General features: G+C 51.7%; 1 protein-coding gene across 6 annotated transcripts in view; it reads right to left on the bottom strand.

Moving 5' to 3' along the window:
• The window catches only part of SPATS2L (spermatogenesis associated serine rich 2 like), a 150,774-nt gene that overhangs the window by 12,544 nt on the left and 118,279 nt on the right, over positions 1-19,951 (bottom strand). For 5 of the 6 annotated variants that reach the window (XM_079782173.1, XM_079782168.1, XM_079782170.1 and 2 more), the window contains 3 exons: positions 17,947-18,153; positions 16,677-16,812; positions 2,516-2,574 (listed from right to left, as the gene is read on the bottom strand). In XM_079782173.1, the coding sequence (XP_079638299.1) occupies positions 2,516-2,574; positions 16,677-16,812; positions 17,947-18,153 (402 nt within the window). The remainder of the gene's footprint in view (positions 1-2,515; positions 2,575-16,676; positions 16,813-17,946; positions 18,154-19,951) is intronic. The other variant, XM_079782172.1, reaches the window with a different exon arrangement.

Raw genomic sequence — 19,951 nt, 5'->3', positions numbered from 1 at the left:
TCCAGGTGGTGGCTGCAAAGATGGTTCGGTACCCTGTGGGGAGAAAGTCTCCCGGCTTCTGTGTGTGGAGAGGACACGGCTGACCCAGGCCTGTCCCCTGAGGTGCCGCCTGGCCCCTGACCTGCACCGGGCGACGGTCCAGGAGGGGTCGGGCTGCCCTTTGCTAACAGAGCTAAGCGCCTGGCACGGATTTTCTCATTTCACCTTTACAATAGCTATTTGAGATAGATACTATTCTTTTTGATATGTTTTTATTGATTTCAGAGAGGAAGGGAGAGGGAGAGAGAGAGAGAGACAGAAACATCAATGATGAGAGAATCATTGATCGGCTGCTTCCTGCACACCCCGCACTGGAGACCGAGCCAACAACCTGGGCATGTGCCCTACCTGTGACCTCCTGGTTCAGAGGTTGACACTCAACCACTGAGCCACGCCAGTTGGGCCTCGATACTAGTCTTATTCCTCCCTTTCTGATGTGTAACCACAGAGCTTGAGACATTAACAAAATGGTTCAAGGTCACACAGCCAGTAAATGGTAGAACTTGGATTTGAACTCGGTTCTGCTGCCTCCAGTGCCTGGGAACCGGCTTCCCCAGCTCTGGGCAGCGGCCTGGGAGCTCCCACAGGCCTCCCCTGCGGCTGTCCCAGGCACTAACATGCTCGCACCCGAGGCAGCACACGGTAAACGTTCCCCGACCGAGTGAGCTGTGAAAACAAGGTGCTCTCCAAAGAGGCTTCGAGTTCCTCAGGTCCTGGCACCTCACATTGTCCCGAGAAGAAGAACGAGCGCATGAAATCGCGGGTGCTTTGCTAACCTCTCAGAAAGTGATGTGCCAGCAGCTTCCTGTTTGGGGGCCGGAGGAGCATTTGTGTCTATGTCGGCTCTTAGAGTTGTTACCAACAGGGCATCACACGGAAAAGGGAGGGTCAGCTCTACCTGAGACACAGGAGACAGCCCCGCATGTGGAAACCTACTTTTACCGCGGAAGCCAACCAGTTGTGGAAGCATAAAACAACGTCTCAGTCAAAGGGGTTGTGTGACGGCCTAACTATCCCACAGCCTGACCCTGGACCACATTTAGTTTTAGTTCATCAAACCTGCTCTGTTTTAGATCCTGGAAGTTTGCTTGTAATTATTTAGGAAAGCTGGGTAAGAAAAATAACGATAGCTATTTTCCATAAAGAGACTACCGACTTATGGACACGGGCCAGGAAGAGAAAAATGTAAAAAGAATGCAGGATCTGGCCTGATCCTTCATTCTGGTAAAAGAGATGCATTGCCGTCAAAGGTAAAGGCATTTAGCTGAAACCCGGCTGGGGGTGGCAGACTGCCATTCATCTAATTCACGAGATAACATCTCGGTAAAGATGAGGAATTTAAAATGCTCAGGAGATAGGAGTTGTGAAAGTAAATCCCAGCTTAAAAACATGGTCTCAGGGTTCCCATGAACAGAGCAGGCTGCAGTCAATGCTAAGAGTGGTTCCCTCCCTCCCCCCGTGTCCACTTGGGCTTGTGTTGGATCTGATTGTGCAATCTTGTCTCGGCTGGAATTTCCAACCCACGAGCCTGGGCCCATTTGAGACGGCAAGTCTGCCCTCCTGGCTGTCGCGGGAACTCACCGCAGCGGAAAGGTTTAGAGACAAGTATGAAGAGAACAAAATAAATCAAACCCAGGGAACAAATATTTTGTGTTAAAACTAGGCAAAGTTTTGCAATGATCACGATCGTCTGAGTGTGTTCATTGTTTAGTGTCTGGTCCATTGGGCAATCTCACTTGTGATTTCAATTTAAAACATGCAATTCATCTTCTTTGGAGGTGTCACGTTGGCAGGTGTCAGCCAATTCGACTACGTCTGTGAACGGGACTGGAGCGGGTCAAGAAAAGTTCGCTGAGTGCATCTCTGAGTCTGAACTGCTAATCTTACAAGAGTTGCTGACAAGCTGGGGGCACTTTGCCCATTAGGTTTATGAGTTTGCCTGGTCAGACGCCTCATGTGCTAAAATTAATATTAAATTCATAAATGTTCTTTAAAATGTGAAGAGGAATTTCCGTTTAAATTTCAGGACTTATTTTTTTAGGGAAATTAAATTTGTTGGACTTAAGTTAGTTGAACCTAAAAAAAGACCAAGTGAAGAGGACTGTGAAAGTTGTAGAGCAAGATTTGTAAGTTGTGAAGGCTTAAAAGTCATGTTTTAAAGTTTAAGACGAAAATTGATGTCATTTTGAATCCAACAACTAGGAGTAGCCCGTTATACGCACCAAAGTCCCTCTGGACTTGAAACAGCTCCGCTCACACCTGGTACTTATGCAGTGGGTGCTGCTACGCCCCTTCACACATGAGGTCACGGAGGTCCCCAGGGGCTAAGTGACGTACTGCCCAAGGTTACGGAGCCCCAGAGCCGGAAAACCGTGTGGATTTCAGGACCCACTCGGAATCCATATCACGGTCAGTCTGCCCTACAGGTAACTTCCGGCTGGGAGGGCCCTGGTCCAGCAGCCGGGGGTGTACTTACTGGCTTCTTCTTTGACGTGGTCCATTTCTGCCATCAGGGAAACTTCCTTGTCAATGATGCTGGGGGGAAACAAAACACAAACAAAAGCTAAGGATGCTTAATCAAAGACGAACTTTTAATAAGCACTGGGAGTAAAAGAAAGATTATTTTCATTAAACAAAATGCAAATCACCGTAACTATTTCCCTGTGACAACGCCAGCGGCACACTCCGCTTTTCCGAAATGAGGCAACATGGAAGGGACGCGCCCGAGGATGACACGGGGACATCTGCTGATTGAATCATCGTCAGCAAGTCTAGAAAAAGCCCTTCGGACTTTCAGGATGGCACAGCTTTGAATTTGAATTGGGGAGTATTTTTGCCCTACGGATTCCCAAGTTCCACAACAATATGATACATATTTTAAAATCTGGTGCATGGGTTATGTAGGCTTGTAAGTTCTCAAGGGTCTCTGTGCTTCACTCTCCCAGACTCTGGCAGCGAGGGGTGGGGTGGCGGGCGGGGGCGGGGGGAGAGGGCCATGCACATTGAGAAATGCAGGCTGGGTCAATCCACCCACATGCTCTATCACATGAGTCTATGCCTTCTCATTCATTCCCCCGGGAAAGCGTTTCAAGCATCTTCACATTAACATTGCTCCACTGAGCATGGAACAGGAGTCCCGGACAACCGCTTTGGGCCTTCAGGCGCGGGAAGAGGCCAGCGGACTACTGGCTGGCAGGTCACGGAGACTTGCAGGTAACCTGTCCTCCCTCCTCTTCCTCAGTGGTGTGCAGCGGTGGCCTGGATTTGGGACGGCTGCACAGGAATATGCCACAGACAGCACTAGAAACAGCGGGAGTCTGGCAAAACCTTCATCCGCGGAACAAATATTTGCCGAGTGCCTGCCATGTGCCAGGCAAGGGCGGGGAGGCTGGGAATACCGCTGTGAATGAAAATAAAATTACTACCATCCCTGGGGAGCCTACATTCTTTTGGGAGAGCTGAGAGGAAGAGGTGAGAGGACCTGCTGAAATTACTGGGAAAGAGTGAGAAACAGAAGCGGAAAGAAAACGGTGATGGCAAGGAGAAGAGATTAGGGCTCCCCGACCCTCAACCAAACACAAGGCTTCTAACTGGTCTCCAGGTTTTGAGAGCTCGCAGAGTACACCACGTAAGGAAACGCATGCACGGGGTACAAGACTGGGTGTATCCAGACAGCCTCACAAAGTCCCCCCCCCCCCCCGACCCCCTGAGGCCACAGACCCTGCAGCCTGCGTGTGTTGGGCGAGGAGAAGAGTGCAGGAAAGGCCTCTGCAAATTCTTTGCCAGCTACAAAGTCACGGCCAGTTTTTGTCAGTTAAGTCAGATGGACATCTGGGGCACGAGACCTCCCCGCAGGTCTGACGCATAGGACACAAAGCTGGGCCCTCACACAACGGTGAGCTCCCGCCTCCCGGGCCGGCCACTGGAGGAATGGAGGCTGCACACAATACACTGTTACTCTGCTTCATGCCCCCGTGAGGATGTGCAAAAGCCTGTGGCGCTGGCACCAAGCCATGCTTCCGTTCCTCTGGGTATTTCACCAAAACATTGCCCTCAGCGTCTTAGGAATTCAAGCGCTGCTCTGTGCGACTGCGTCCAAATCTCCCACGGATACAGGCAGCCAGGAGTCTGTGAGTCAGGCCCCTGGTCCGAACCCAGGATCGGAAGGCAAACCAGGATCGGCTGCTGGCCCGACAGCTCCCGCTGGCCCTCCCTCAGGCACCGCAGGAGGGGCGCCTGAGCCTCTTCTTGGGCTCTGCTTTCAAGGCCGCAGGCCTGGAGGGAAGAACAGCCGTGGGAGGCGGCTGCAGGGGCCGGGCCGTGGAGGCCAGCCCGTCCCCTGGCGGCTGCTGCAGCACGCTGAGCGCCAGACCACAGGAAGGGCCCAGAGGAAAGACTGTCTGAGCCTCCCAGGTGCCCACAGGGCCTGGTGGTGTCCATCCGGCTGCACGAGGAATTTCATCAGTGCCGTTCGCACGTCCTGCTGAATCTTAGAGGCACCGGACAGACAGATGCTGCAGGGCCGCCTGGTGACAGACAGCTCCGAGGGCCGAACAAGGCCAGATGCTGGGCAAAACCCTGGGACGGAGTTACCAGATATGGAGGCTGGAGGGAGGGAGGGGGGGAGCCTTTGAGAGGAATGCCACCTGAGAGCTGATGAGTCACAGGAAAGTCACAGTGTCACCAACCACGTGCCCACAGGGAGGCACAAAGGTCACCTGCTTGCTTTCGGGGTACACCCGTGTAGCCATGTCCGCCCTCAGTGACCTCAAAACGAGGGCTGGTCTTGGCTAGCACATCCCGGCCGCTTGCTGCGTCCCAGGCAGGTTGAACAGAGCGCCAAGGCCTTGCTGGGTGATCTCATGTGAGCGTCCCGGAGGGCAGGCGCTCTGCTCGCTGCTCCCCACGGGCCCTGGGCACACAGATGCTCCTCCCAGCCCTGCCTGCTTCCTCTCATTAAGTCCGAGCACCCCTTCAGGCCTCTGTGTAATCATCGCATCTTCGGGGAAACTCCGAGTGCTTAAAAGCTGTACGATCTTAGACTATTGTGAGCTGCTCGACAAAAATTGCCTGATAGTGATGAATGTAAGGGAAGAAAGCATATTCATTTTCCTGTGGCATCAATAATGAAACTTCTCCTTAATTGCTATATGGTAGTGCTTGCACATAAATCACGCTTATGCAACGATTTATATAATTTTTGTCTCTGACGGAATCTAATCATTTGAGACACAAACTTATGAATAAAAGTGCACCGATATTCACCGAACCACACAGGGTTTGGCTTCGAATCAAAGCAGGTAGTTAATGATTCTGTTCTCAAATTGAGACGGCAATAAATTATTAAAATCTGTGCTCTCTCTCCACTAATCACCCGCGACTCTAAGTGTTGAACATTTCTGCTTTCCGCAGTGGTCGCCGGAACCGGGCGGACACACAGAATCTCCCACTGCTGTCCGCCGGCCACTGCAAGGGCTCTCCGGGGTCGGGTACAGTCCCCGAGGTCACCGACGTCAGCCACATGGCCACATGCTGCCTGCACTGAGCCCCCCTAAAGCCACGCTGACCTCCCGGGCTTCCGATGTGCCCTTTACCTCCCAAAACACGCCTCCTCGCTTTCCCTAAACTCTCTGGGCAGTAACGTTTTATTCTGTTGCCATAAAAATAGCTTTTATTATCAAAGCAATAAGGTGTGAGGAGAAGGAGATTACCATGGCGGAGCCTTTACGGTTTATTGTATAGTTAATCACGGAGATAAAGTGTCATTTTATAAGAACGCTCCCACTGTCTCGATTCCTTTCTGTAGAGGACTCCTAACAATAATAATAAAAAGAATCGGAAAGGCACTTCAGCAGGATGGAGCGACCCTTTCCTGCCCCGCGGAGGCCGCTTCTAGAACCCGGACCGAGACCCGAGGGACGGGCTGTTTCGGTTGGCAGCCGGGGTGGCCGTGGCAGGTCTCGGCTCTTCCGAGAGGAAGGCGCTGGGACAGGAGCAGCGACATGCTGCTGAGCTGGTGAGCAGAACCAGCTGGGGACACTGAGGCACAAACGCAGAATCTCAAAGGGCATGTGAAGACATCCATGTGCAGCAACAGCTGGGGTTAGATGCTGGGGTTCAGAGGGGCCCTCCCACCTCGGGGCGTGGGCCTCGGGGTGTCTGCCTCGGGCCTGGCCCATCTCATCTCATCTCCACAGTTTTGCTTCAGAACCTCGTTGTGGAGGAAGAGCCTCGGGCTGGAGCTTCCTTAACCCGCAGCTGCCCAGCAGAGCAGAGCCAGCAGCGCTTCTGGAAGGAGACAGCGAGGAGCCCAGAGCCCAGAGCCCCGCAGGCCGAGGAAGGCCCGTCCGCCGTCGAGGGAAGAGGCTGTGTTCGCTGCTGGGCGAGGGGCTGGGGACGCTGATGCTGCCTCCGCCTTCTGGCCTCCACGTTCTACACACAGCACGCAGGTGAGCGATACTCTCCCGCAAGGATCCTGTGTAAAGAACTATTTCCCTCACACTGCACCCCCCTCCGCCCCCCACGGGGCTCCTCCTCACCACCGCGCCAGGGTGAGCACTGTGCGCGCCCAGAGGGACGCCCGCTGGGCTCCTGGCACCTTGCAGCGCCCAGGGGCCGCCCTGTGTGTGTGTTTGGGGGGGGGGCGGCTTGGGGGGGGGGGGAGACTGGAGCTGAGGAGGGAGCACCAGGGAAGAGCCCGCCTGCACTGCCCACAGGTTCAGGCACCTAGTCCTCTCCCTGGAGTGACAGGACTTCCCTTCCAGGCGGGGGGCAGACAAGCTCCCCGTACACGGTGGGGGTGCCCAGTGCCAGGGTGCCCTGTCCAGGCCATCTCCTCAGGTATTGCCACACGTTATATAATCTGTTCATGTTAGCCCCTCCCAGTCTGCATGCTTTTATTGGCATCCTACGATGACTGGCAGCACAGCTAATGAACATTCCATCACGCTGTCTGCGGGGCGCTTCTGAGATGAGACCCACGCAGGTGTCGCACCGGGACCAACTCCCAACACGCGGGGAACACGGGAGTCCCTCAAAACAGACACGCTGATTGAGAAACAAACACAGGGATCCCCTTTTCTCCTTACAGTTTCTAGGAGCTGCAAAATGCTGTGAATTCTATGAATTCCACATGTTCAGCAGGAAAATCGTAGTCCTCATACACCTCCATGTGGAATTTTACATGTGATTTTGCTTAATAGGATTTCTTAGCTTTGCTAATTATTTCTTAGTTTTGTTTCTTTCTATGGTGATCACTATTCAAGGGAAGCCACTTTCTGGTCTCGGTTTCCATAGCTACAAAAATGGTACGAGTTACCACCACCCCCTTCAGAAAAACAAAAAACCCTAAAACTACTTCTATGGGAGAGAAAGCAAGTTTCTCTCTGCAGGGGTCTCTCAGCACGAGGACACCTGGTCACTCAGGGCCCGAGGTAACAGCCAGGGCACACTGGCCCTCCCCCACGCACGCTCCAGGACAGCTTTGCCACGCACGCTCCACAGCCTGTCTGTCTGCTCCCACAGGACCTGGTATGTTTTTTAGGCAAGAGATCTCTCCCATCCCTCAGTCAGTGAGCAATGTTCTCCAGGTGATGGTCCCCACTGTATGCATATCCCTGGGCCCCGCACCCACAGACCGGGGACTCTGGGAATGAATGGGCTCTGAGGCTCCCTGTGATTCCAACATCTGAGAGGCACCAGCTGGTCACACATTCATCTATCTACTGGAAGGATGAATGAAGGAAGGGGAGGAGGAGGTAGAGAGAAGGCATGGGAGACAGGCCAGGGGAAGGAGGGCTGGGCTGGTGGTAGCAGTGGCCACTCGGAACCCAGGTCCCTTTGCCTTATTTCTCTCATCACCGAGCAGTAAGCAGCAAAAAGTGGTGACGACACATCCATATCTCCAGGCTGGTTCCCACAGCATGCTCAATAAACAGAGAGAGGAGAAGGAGACGGCCTTCCCAGTGTCCTGGGTTAGAGGGAAAGAAATTCACTAAATGCTTATCTGGAAGTGAAGAAACCGACCTAGATGGGACTTCTCTCATGCGCAGGCTGGAGATTTTCTGGAATAATCTACGAAATGTGTATCTCGTACCCGAATCTTCACAAAAGCCCTAGAAAGTGACAGCAACACTCCTGTTTTGTAGCTGAGTAGACGTTAAGAAACTCAACCATCTTCAGAGCTAGAATATGTGGTGATGGGATTGAAATGCTGTTCTAACTCCACACCTCATGTCTCCAGGTAAGTGGTTGATAAGCCTTGAACTTGTGACTTTTGTTAGAATCCACTGGCCTACTGAGAACCAAAGGTTTACAGTCACTGGAAAAATAACATGACATACTTACAAGGAATTTTATTAGAGCAATTTCGGGTGTTTGATATAGTCTTATGATTTGCTGCTATCCTAGCTACAAATTGCCCAAAACGATGCCTTGGTCTCACTCTGTACCCATCTAATAAACAGAAATAAGCTCCAAGGTCCATTCAGAAATTGTGAAATTAATTATGTATTTTGTACTTATACTATTATATAAGAACAAATTTGTCTTATTTTCCAGTGACAATGGATTATACTACAAAATTAAAAAGACACAAATAATACGTACTCTGGGATTGTGAAGATAGAACAATTTGCTCAATTCCCTTTTATATTTCCATTCTATAGTGAAACGAACAATTCTTACTCAAGGAGCCTGTTACCAAGCTGTTTGATTGGTAGCCTTCATGTGCTGAAAAGGTTCAGAAATCTTTTCCGATTTCAAGCTGAAATTAGAACCAACCTCTTGCTCTCCAGCTCTGAGGTGTGTGTGTGTGTGTGTGTGTGTGTGTGTGTGTGTGTGTGTGTGTGTGTCTATTATTCTGCAAGGAAGGCTGCGCTGAACGGGAAGCGACTTCCAGGCTAAGTGTGCAGCCGGCAGGACGTCTGGCGGTAATCACATGTGAGGCTCAGAAAGGCTCTTAATACGAGGTGCTATTCAGGCTGGTTTCCCGGGGACGAGGCCGAGACTGAACAGGCTGGTTCCGGAGTTTTTGTGTTTGTCAATCTGCTCTTCCTTCACGCTGAGTGATTCACTGAGTCCTTGCAGGGCCCCGGGGAAACATCCAACCCAGAGAAAAACCTCGGGGAGGAAAGGAAATAGGAAACGAGAAGCTTTCGCCTCCCGAAAGCGAGCGGCACCCATTTAGAACGACACATTCACCAACGAGGCAAGATTTGAAATACACGGCACCTCAGGGGCTCGCCTAGACGCAAAGGCACAGGCACCGTGAGCTCCTCCGTGGGGTGTGATTTTCCCCTCCCACAGCTTCAGCGTGGTCCTGGAGCCCGCTTCTGTTTATGGGGCTGGTGCAGAGTAAGGCCACGGAGCTATTTGGGCATAAATATATTTATTAGCCTCTTCTGCTACTGCCTCTCGATATCCTTTGCAGGTGTATGTTCATTTCCGAACGGTGCGTGCTTCTGAGATGCAGGCACGTCGCGAATCCCGGGTGTGGGGAGAAGGCACGGGCCTGGTTAATTTCCGTTGAGCAGTACTTTGTACAGATCACAGGCAGGTGTGCACTTAGGAAGATCATTGGACGAGAAGGAAAGTCCGGTTTATACAGGTTTTGATGGTTGGGAAGATTGTATTCACGTCCAGAGCAAAAGGACATAGAGACCTTTTATTAAATGTCTTCAAAAAGTACCATAAAAATATAATGCAAAATCTTGATTTTTGTCTTCATGACATGCTTGGCTTAAGGTGCGGGCAATAACCTAGCAATCATGTGACACACGGCTGATGGCAAACGATCACATAACACTGCCCAGTGGCTACAAAGGTTCCTACCCTCAGCTCTTCTGCTGCGATCCCATGACCAACATCCTTGTGGGAGAGGGCGGAGAAAAGCATCGCTTTCTTGCTGGACACACACCACTCTGGTCCTGGTGGGGACACTAGGAATACTTACTATTTCTGTCACATGGTTTTATATATTTTTTAACTGTTGTTTTTTTTTAATTGATTTCAGAGAGAGAAAGGGAGGGAGAGAGCGAGATAGAAACATCAATGATGAGAGAAGAATCACTGATTGGCTTCTTCCTGTACACCCCCTGCTGGGGACTGAGCCCGAAACCTGGGCATGTGCCCTGACTGGGAGTTGAACAGGGACCTCCTGGTTCATAGGTCGACCCTCAACCACTGGGCCACACCGGCAGGGCACAGCCACACAGTTTTAAAGTGGAGTCTCTACTCATCATCGATGCTTCTGTCAACACTCGCCACGTTCGCTTGTTGTCACAGCGTCTTTTCTGCGACACAGGTCTGATTCCAGGACCTGTTTCACCCAATACTCACTTCCCCTCCGTTTATCTACCGCAGTTCACACAGCGCCACAATTCAGCGACTCTCCCAATGACGGGAGGCGAATTAAACGAGGGCAAGTGTGTGTTCCACAGCCACCGAAGCCTAAGATACACAGAAAGGCCTGTTTCCACTCACGTTGGGGAGCACAAGGGCTGGCACCGAGGATGCCACGGTCGCCGGCGTGAGAGGAGCCGGACAGATGCCACGTGTGCCCAGGAGCACCGAGCAACACTGCCGCCGGGCCGAGGCCGAAGGGCAAGAACCACGCCTGGACAGAAGCCTTCCCTGCTGTATCTACTGCCACACGCTGCCGACCCTCACCCTAATCCCGGCCCCACTGCGCCGTGTGGTCTTATTGCGAAATGAGAAAAGGACTCAGGTGGAGACAGAACGGCTGATGAGAGTGACTGCCTATCATTAGCTACAGGCGTCCGTTCTTAGCGTCTCTATTTTCTCCTAACGACTGAGTTGAATTCTATAATGAAAAATAGACCAAAAAGCAAAGCCCTCAATTTTCTCCACTTCAATACAACTGGTTTTCTGGCCTTAAGACAACAAAAATGTAATTTGACCTTTAAAATGCGTAGCTAGAAGGTTTACATTTCGGGCAATATGGAAAATAAGATTCCTCCTTCGCTGATCCAAGCAGACAGGCACCGTGGTTATGCTGTTTGGGCAGGTGCATGAGTGGAGAGGACCGTTCCTCTCTCCTGTCTGCAGCGGAGCACTGGGAGGGCAGCTGGGGGAGGGGCGGGTGGGGACTCAGGGGGTGCAAAGGGAGTAGCCTTGGCCTCCAGGCCTCCAGCCAGGGCAGAACCGGCAGCAGGGTGGGGCCGAGGGGAAGGTGCCAGAACACACGGTCCTCTCACTTTCCGGGGCGCAGGCTTCCTCAGCATCGTGGATGTCGAGGGAGGGATCATCCTTTGTAATATTTGGGGGGGGGGGGGGGAACGGGACGGGACTGTCCTGTGCATTCTAGAACACCTACAGCGTGCTTCACCTCTGCCTACTAGCGGCCCATGGTGACAACCCCAAGTGTTCCCAGACATGCTGTCTCCTGGGAAGAATCCACCCGCGGAGAACACTGCTTGGCCCCAGATACACTCGCCCCTTTGCCGGACTCTCAGCCCGAGTTTCAGCCACAGACGCACAAGAGAGTCACCCGGAGCTCACACACACACACACACACACACACACACACACACACACACACACACACACACACCGACTGCTGGGTCCACTCCAGACCAGCGACGTCAGCGTCTCGGAGCCCAGGATGGCCAGAGCTCTAGGAGTTTTAATTACAGTGCGCACACATAGACTTCGGTGTGGAGAGAAGTTAATATTAATTTAAGTTAGTCACAAAGAGAGAAAAGAAAAGAAAGCCCTCGGGGCACAGGAAAACCCGGGCTGGGCTTCCAGCACTGAGTGGGAAGCCAGGCGTTCTCCAAGCAGCAGCTAGAAGTTTGGGGAACGTGGGGGAAAAGAACCAACGAGGAAGGAGTCTGCTGTCTGCTAAACCTGCAGAGAAAAAGGGTGCTATTTGGACTCAGGCGGAAGTCGTTCCCAGGCTGGTCTGCCAAGGGTTTGACAGTATTTGGGGACCAGGAGCAGGGCCCCGGGAATGCGGGTCAGCGGGCTGCAGAGCTGGTTCCCTTGGGGGTGGGGGTGGGGGGCTCCCCAAACTCTCAGCCCAGGAAGAGGACACAGTTAGGTGTCACAGTGGAGACACGGGTCTGCGGACCACCAGGCGGGCTGTGTGCGTGCTGGGCTCCGGCCAGAGCTCCCGGCAGATGAGAGGACCCTGTGCAGTGGGGGGACGTGGGGAGGCCGAAGAGGATGGACGTAGCTGAATAAGGCCTTTCCTGCAGCCCGAAGGTCTCACGCTCAGTTATTCGTCTGCTGGGTGAGTCTCAGCAGTTTGGTTAACGTTTGTTAACATGCAGATATGCCACTTTGTAGGGATGACACTGGGCATCGAAAGGATGAAGTTACCAGGGACACAAAAATGAGAGAGTTCAGGGTGAAAAAGAAAAGGGAAGGGGGCTGGGCCCAATGGGAGTTCCGCCCTGGAGTTGGGTGGGGGCAGGAGCCCTGGCCTGCAGGGGCAGTGGGAGGTCCCCCCCTCCCCCCCACCTCGCTGAGGGAGGAAGCTCCAAGACGGAGAGAAGGGGGAGTGGGCAGGGCCCGGGGCCAGGGGAGTGGGGACTCCGGATCCACTTCCACTTCTCCTTGAGCAGACCTGGCGCTGCTTCAGGAAAAAGTCAACGTGAGTACAGAGGGAGTTCTGGCCCCCGTGCACAGGCCTGCTGCGACGACCCCTTCCTATCTGAGCCCGAGCCGCCTCAGCTGTGGTCCCCCAGCTCCCACTCTCCAGCCTTCCCCCCCAGCACACACTCCACCCCTTGCTGTTGACCAGAATCCGGTCGGTCGCCAGCAGCCCCTCGGCAGTCCCTACAGCTCTGCCTTGGAATGCTGCCTCCCCAGCACGCGGCCGACTATCAGCATCGCTCTCCTTCCTCGGTGCTTTCTGAATTCAGTGTCTTATTGCTCATTTTAAGCCTTCACCATCCACATGGACACACACACACACACACACACACACACACACACACACACACACACAGATTTGCAACGAGAAGCTGGACTTGTTCGCACACAGAGTGATTAAATCTGGCAGCTATAATTCCAAAGAATGAATATTTTCCAGTTGTGATAGGGGGCCGAGCGTGCAGACAAAAAGCCAGCTGTTTCATGTTAGTTCCTGATGGGACTTCTCACACAGATGCTCCTGCTGCAACGTTCACTTCCTGTCAAGACGCGTTGTGAGAGCTCTAGCCATCCCTGTTCCCCTCTCACGTCCCCAGTTCTTCCTGGGGGAGTAGCAGTGATCCCTGCAAGGTCCCTGAGCCTAGGCAACCGTGTCCGAGTCCAAGGCCAACTCTGATAGCAGAATTCAGCAACTCAATGGATTTCTCCCCCGACGGCATGGAAGGAAGTATTGTTCACAAGCAGACGGGGAAAGATGAGCATGTGGTTCATCTGACTCAGCTGTGGGCCACTTGGTCCTGAGCATGTGCCAACAGGTGGCTTCTCCCAGCCTCACAACATCGCCATTCCCGTGGCTTCCCGCGGAATTCGGGGGATTCAGGCAGGCAGGACGCACCCCCTGAAGCTGGCACTTGGGTAACAAAGTGAATGTCTAGAATTTGTTTCTAAACTAGACACAGCGCCACTGAGAGCCTTGGCGAGCACAGGGGCTTCGTCCACGTCGCTCAGGCCCCAGGTGAGCTGCTGTCCGTCTCGGAAACAGCACTTTCCAGAACCCTCCAGAGGACCTGCTACCCAGCAATCCCGAGGTTCCGATTGTGTTAAGCGAAAGGTGCTGCATTCAAAATTGTCGCTCATGCCTATTGTTCATGATTTCATCACCAACAGAAAAGCTTAATTTTTAAAAAACATTTAAACTGCCTTCTTCAGTTCTGTGACCCGCTATTTCCCAAAAGCACCACAGTCCCTAAAATCCATCTCTCAGAAGATGAGAGGGAGGCTCCGTCCAGGCACATCACCGCGGCGGCCGGGCTGCGGGCCGGCCTGGACCAGAGCCAACGTCTTTCCGTTCGGCAGAAATGCATGGAAGTGGTTGATTAAAAACCACTTTGGTTTTATTTTTAAGTTAACATTTACGTTACGTTTTGGCATCGTTTTTTTAAAGGTTAGATCAGAAAACAAGTGGGCGTTGACTCACTGGGTAGCAACAGCATAGTGAAGATGGCTGGTCTACATTTTTTCCTCTCCAGCTTGGGGGGAAAGTGCTGTTCTGTCCCGTAGGTGACTTTGAAACGGCAGCACTGCTTGGCAGAGCTCACTCAGAATGGAGCCTTCCCCCCCCAGTTTAAAACACAATGTGAGTTACAAGCAGAGAAAAGATATACAACTCCCCCCCCCCCCTCCCCGCACTGACTTCCTGGCCCCAAGCTTTTAGCTCGTCAGGCGTGAAACACTCCAAGAATCTGTTATAAATCTCAAGATGTCCCGTGACCCATGTGATGTTCATTTTACTAAGGAAATAAAGTAAAACAATAAAAATAAAAGTCGGCCGAGCAGCTGGAGGGGAGAGGGAATTCGAGGTCACGGCTACACTTTGTCAATTAGTGTGTGAGTCACTCCGACGGAAGGTATAATAGGAGCCTCAGAGGAAGGGTTTACTCTAAAATGCTGCACAAAAGGAGAAGACAGAGGGTTTCTCTGAGCAGCCGGCTAATGCCCCCAGACAGCGTAGGGCCAGCCCACCCGGCCCACAGCCTTCCTGCACCCCCTCTGGCTGCTTCGTGCCACAACACAGACGTTACAGCCCATACAGCTTACAACGCGTACTAGCTGGCCTTTCACAGATAGAGTTTGCTGACTTGGGCTCGAGAGAACAGGCCTGGAAGTTGAGTGCGCTTTAAATACCGGGGTAACTTAAGGATAGACTGGAAAATGTGAAAGCCAACAAGAATACGTGTAACATCTTTCACTTGCGAGCACCTATCTTCTCTAATGGTTTCAGCATATTCTTGGAGTTTGCCTTGAACAAGTAGGTTGTAATCTGATCAAACAGAGGAGTGATCCATGACAGATGCCGAGACTGGGGGAGGGGAAAGGGTTCCTCACTGAAGGATGACCCAAGGGCGTGGATGTCTTTGAAGAGTTCTTATATTCCCTTGGGATCTTGTATTATATGTAGCAGATGGTTTACAATTCAAGAATTTATTAGGTTAGTGTTTAGTGTAATCCTTGAGTTTTACACAACTCAACCATTAGCTAAAAAGCACATCAGAGGCCAAAAAAGGACTTGGAATAGAAAAAATATGCAGAAGACGTGACCAAATTCTAGAACCGTGGGAGGCTGATGAGATACGGGGAACGTGTTATGCAAATCGGGGAGCTGAGGGTGTGTTCTCCTTGTCCTGTGCATTTCTGTTCAGGACCCTGCTTTTCCTCTGGGGACCACAGCTCCTCACCTCTCAGTTCATGGGGTTCCGGTGGGACTCGGCCCCCCACTCACTGTGGTAGACACGGTCTCCGCCTGGCTGACAGGAAGACGGTCACTCTAGCCACAGCGGCTGGTTTGGGGATAGATACATGACCCAACCCCGCCAATGAGAATGAGCCCCTGGGCCTTTGTTAGAACTCCTGGGGCGATGGGGTATGTGAGCGGGAGCTGCCAAGGGGTCTGCTTGGCTGCTCCATGGAGAGGTCATACCTGAGAAGGAAGCCAAGAATAAGCAGAATCAGGAGACTGTGGGAGACAGCGAGAGAGGGAGGAGAGACAGAGTGAGGAGAAAAGGGAGGGAGGAGCACAGAGAGAAACAACATGATTTAGGCTTAGAACCAAATTTGCCTAAAGCAGTGGTCGGCAAACTCATTAGTCAACAGAGCCAAATATCAACAGTACAACGATTGAAATTTCTTTTGAGAGCCAAATTTTTTAAACTTAAACTTCTTTTAATGCTACTTCTTCAAAATAGACTCCCTCAGGCCGTGGTATTTTGTGGAAGAGCCACACTCAAGGGGCCAAAGAGCCGCAGTTTGCTGACCATGGGCCTAAAGGAATCTCCTGGTGTTTTCATGTACATCGGCCAGTAAGTTCTATTTGTCTTTAACTAGTGTGACTTGGGTTTCTGTCACCCAAAACTGAAAGAGTTCTGGCTGATCCTCTGAGAACATTTTCTTCCTGATAAAAACCCCACCTTTCCTAACAGATACTTCCTTCCAACTGTGGACACGAGCCACGGAGCAGGACTCAAAGGAGTGTCTCCCATCGAAGCAGCTGTAGAGCGAGGCAGGGCCAGCACCGCACGGTGCCCCATTGAATTCCCGTCTAGACCCCCGGATGGGCCCCTCACTATGTCTGCATGGGATGCTTCTGAGTTTTGTTCAGGGCGTTGTCCTTTTATAAGGACGGGGCTGGAAAATTCTTTTCTTAGCAGCATGCGTGCTGCTGGCTCTCCAGAGATTTGTCGAAAATGCCACTGGGGGAGGTTTCGTTCTTCGCTGCGCTCCACCTCATCCATGCACTTTTGGGCCAGCCTCAAACGCCGATGAACTCTGTGCATCGGGTTTCTTTTTATTCAAACACGTGCTCTCCTTTCTCATTCCCAAGATACACGCCTCTGCCTGCAGGGCTTACAAAAAAATCTGCTGACGAGTTGCCCTGCGCGGTTTATATACGAAATAACCAGCGTTCTCCTTCCTATAGAGACGGCTCGGGTGCCCCGGGCCCAGGTTCCCGGCCGCTCACTCACCAGTTGTGCAGCTCAGCAAAGGCGGCCTTGATCTTCTTCACCGAGCTGTCCACCTCCTCCTTGATCATGACGCGGTACCTGGTCAGGGACACGGTGCAGCGCTGCAAGTCCTTCACCGACTTCTCAATATTTGGGCCTAAAATGAACGTCAAGAAAAAAAAAAGTTTTTTTGTCTCTTAAATGTGAGCACTTTATCTTTGTGAGCTGAACAATACCAACAAAATCCAACTAACTCACCACCAACACCACCCCCCGCCAAACAGAGAGAGATTTGTTTTTGTTTTTCAATGAAAAAAAAATTTTAAAAAAAGTTCTGCAAAGAGGTGGTTTGAACCCAGGGATTTTAACATCCAGAGCGGGTGGTCGGTAGGGAGACTGCTGGGATTTCACTAGTGGGCCAGTCTGGGCACACGTGTCTCCTCTGCTCTTGGGAAAAGGTCCTGATCATGTATGTTCCATCACACACGGCAGGTTCTTGGAGTGGGATGTGTCTAAAGACTGCCTGTGCCGCGGGCTCTCGCGGCGAACACCGCTCTGCGTGGCTACGCCTGCGGGCTTTTGCGGGAGGAAATGCCTCAGAGGTTGGGAGAGGTACAAACAGCAAGAGCGGCCGGAGCGGCGGTGCCAGGGACGCTGGCCCGGGGCCCACCGGTCCGGGCCAGGCCTGTAATTACAGCAGCACTTAAGCGGCTCCGTGGGTGCCAATCTTGCCCGATTTCCTGAAACCGTCACCAGGGCTGACAGATAATGCAAAGCAAATCGGCAAATTGTACGTATCCCAACAAGGGCATGTTTCTTGGAAGAAGGCAATCTCCCTCCAGAAAAGTGAGAAAGCGTATCAAACCGAAGCCAAGGGAATCAGATAGAACTGAGGCTGGATGAGAAGAATATTATTTAATCTTCTGGGAATCGGGAAGGAAGTGATTTAGCCCCTTTCATGGTGAGGACCAGTTCCGGGTAAAGAATCTGGCACTAACATTTGCTTCCTGAGACAGTAGGGTAGAAAGTATCTACAAATGTATCCCTCACCACGGAGAGAAGAACGGTCCCGGGGAGGCAGAGAAAAGGGATGTTAATTCCATTTACACCCTTGGACTGCCACGGGCGGAACCACATCTGCCTCTCGGCGTGTGTGGGTCACAGAAAGGAACGCCATCTCATGTGCTTCTCCCTTCCACGAGGCGGCATCTCTGGGAACGTCCTGTCATCCTGGCCCTTTCCTCTGTGTGTCAAAGACGTTGAATCATTTGTGCAAAAGAAACCACTTTACCTCTTTTCTTTGCCAGCTCATCTGGCTTTATTTCAGGATGAGCTGCAGGGGCATTGGAATTAACAGGAGAAGTTTTTGCATGAGGCTTGCTTGGGTTACAAGGCTGCTCAGCTGACCACTGCAGGCCCTCTGACCTCTCGGGTGTTCCGTGTATAGGTTTGGGGTTCCCATCTAAGGACAGTTTCTGGTGCAGTGGTCTGTTGCCTTCTGTAAGAAAACACCAAATAATGACTGTGACGGGATCAACTAGAAACATGGATGATAAGGTGATGGGGGGATGCCACGATTTTTTTTTTTTTTTGGTTTGTTTCCATGTGGACAATAATGCCTTTCATTGCAAACAGTCGAGAAACTGTTTTAGCAGAGTCCCCAGAAGATTAGAGAATATACGAGAAATAGAAAGAACATTGTACTTGGAGTCAGAAGACCTGGGGGGTGTCCTGGCTCTGGTAATCACTCGCAGGGTGACCCTGGGCAGCCACTTTACCACCTCGGAGCCTTAGCTTCCTCACCCAGGAAAGTTATGAGGAGGCTCCCATGGGCTACATCAGAAGGTCAGGTGGGCTGTTTGTGTGTCTTTCTCATTTGGTAAAGGCTTAGATGTCTCTGAGTATGATTTCGTATTGAGGCTATAAAATGTAGTCCTCCTGTCTCTAAGAGCTACATCAATGTCCCGTGGTATTTTATTCTGAATTAATGAAGGTGGGCAGAGTGATTGGAGAGTGGGCAAGAATGAAGTGACAACAGGTATTACAATCATTTCATCTAATTTATGGGGGGGATTAAATCAGGAAACATCATCATAATATCTCAACTATATTTAAAACCCAGGCAGTCAGATGCTCTCTGGAGCTCTGAGAGTTGCTGCCATAAATTAGCAGCACGCTGCTTTCGGCATCTTTTAAAGGTAGGCTCCCATTCAGTTATTGCTGGAGTGAATTAAACGGCACCTTCGTGGCCTGAAAAGGAAGTGGATCACCCTGAACATCTTACAACCAGAGAGAGCTCTGGGGGTGGGAGAAGGGGGAGCCAGGGTGTGTTTGAAGGCCAGGTTCCTGGGGAGAGCTGGGTGTCGTGGGGAGGGTGCAGGTTTGGATCCCCGAGACCCGTGTTCTGATCTTCCCTGGGGCCCGATGACCCCGTAGGAAGGACCTCACTTTTCTGGCCGAGGAGGATTCACACTCAAACAGAGAACAGCATCATCTCGATGAAGCCCAGCCCCCTTTCAGACAGTCACCCCGCCTCCCTTCTCTACGCCCACAGGGCCTCGTAAAAACGTAGTGTGCGATGTTTGAGCACAATATTTACATGTCTGCCCCTTGCCTTGGCCTTGAAGAGGCTGTGACTTCCTTGAAGGCAAATATTAAAATATGACACATTTTTGAAGCCCCAGTACTTGTGTCTGGCTCAATAGCTATCTGTAAAATTGTGACTGAATTAAATGATTTCATAGGAAAAAAATGAAATAAACAAACCATAAAACAAACAAACAAAAAAACACACACCCCAAAAAACAAAAACCCAGTTTCCTGACACTGTCACACACATGACGGAGACAGCATCGGAAAGCGCCAAAGAATACGGTCTGGGTCCTAGTCAGCTTGGCCTTAGACATCAGCCCATGTATGAGGCGTGTGAATTTGAATCCATCATTCGTAACCTACATAGCAAGGAAGCACAGCATATGCTCGCTGGGCTGAATAGCGAGTCCTCTTTAACGTTTACCTAAAGGGAAATTACAGTTCACAAGGAAACGTGCAACGAAGCTAGTACACATAGTAACTAAGTACCGAAAACAGCATTTCCTCCAGGAACGAAACATCTACTAGCACCCCCAGAAGATCAGAGGCTGGACTAGGAATGGAAAGAAACTCGCACTTCAGAAGGACCTGGGGGGGGGGGGGTGTTTTGCCCTGGGAATCACTTGCGGGGTGACCCTGGGCAAGACCCTGAATCTCAGGGAGCCACCTGCCGCAGTGTGCTCACCCGGAAGGGATGTTAGGGG

The sequence above is a fragment of the Cnephaeus nilssonii genome (genome assembly GCF_951640355.1).
Source record: "Cnephaeus nilssonii genome assembly, chromosome: 10".
In the NCBI taxonomy this organism is placed as follows: domain Eukaryota; kingdom Metazoa; phylum Chordata; class Mammalia; order Chiroptera; family Vespertilionidae; genus Cnephaeus; species Cnephaeus nilssonii.
The sequence above is the reverse complement of the archived record's forward strand: the minus strand, read 5'-3'. Positions and strand labels throughout refer to the sequence as shown.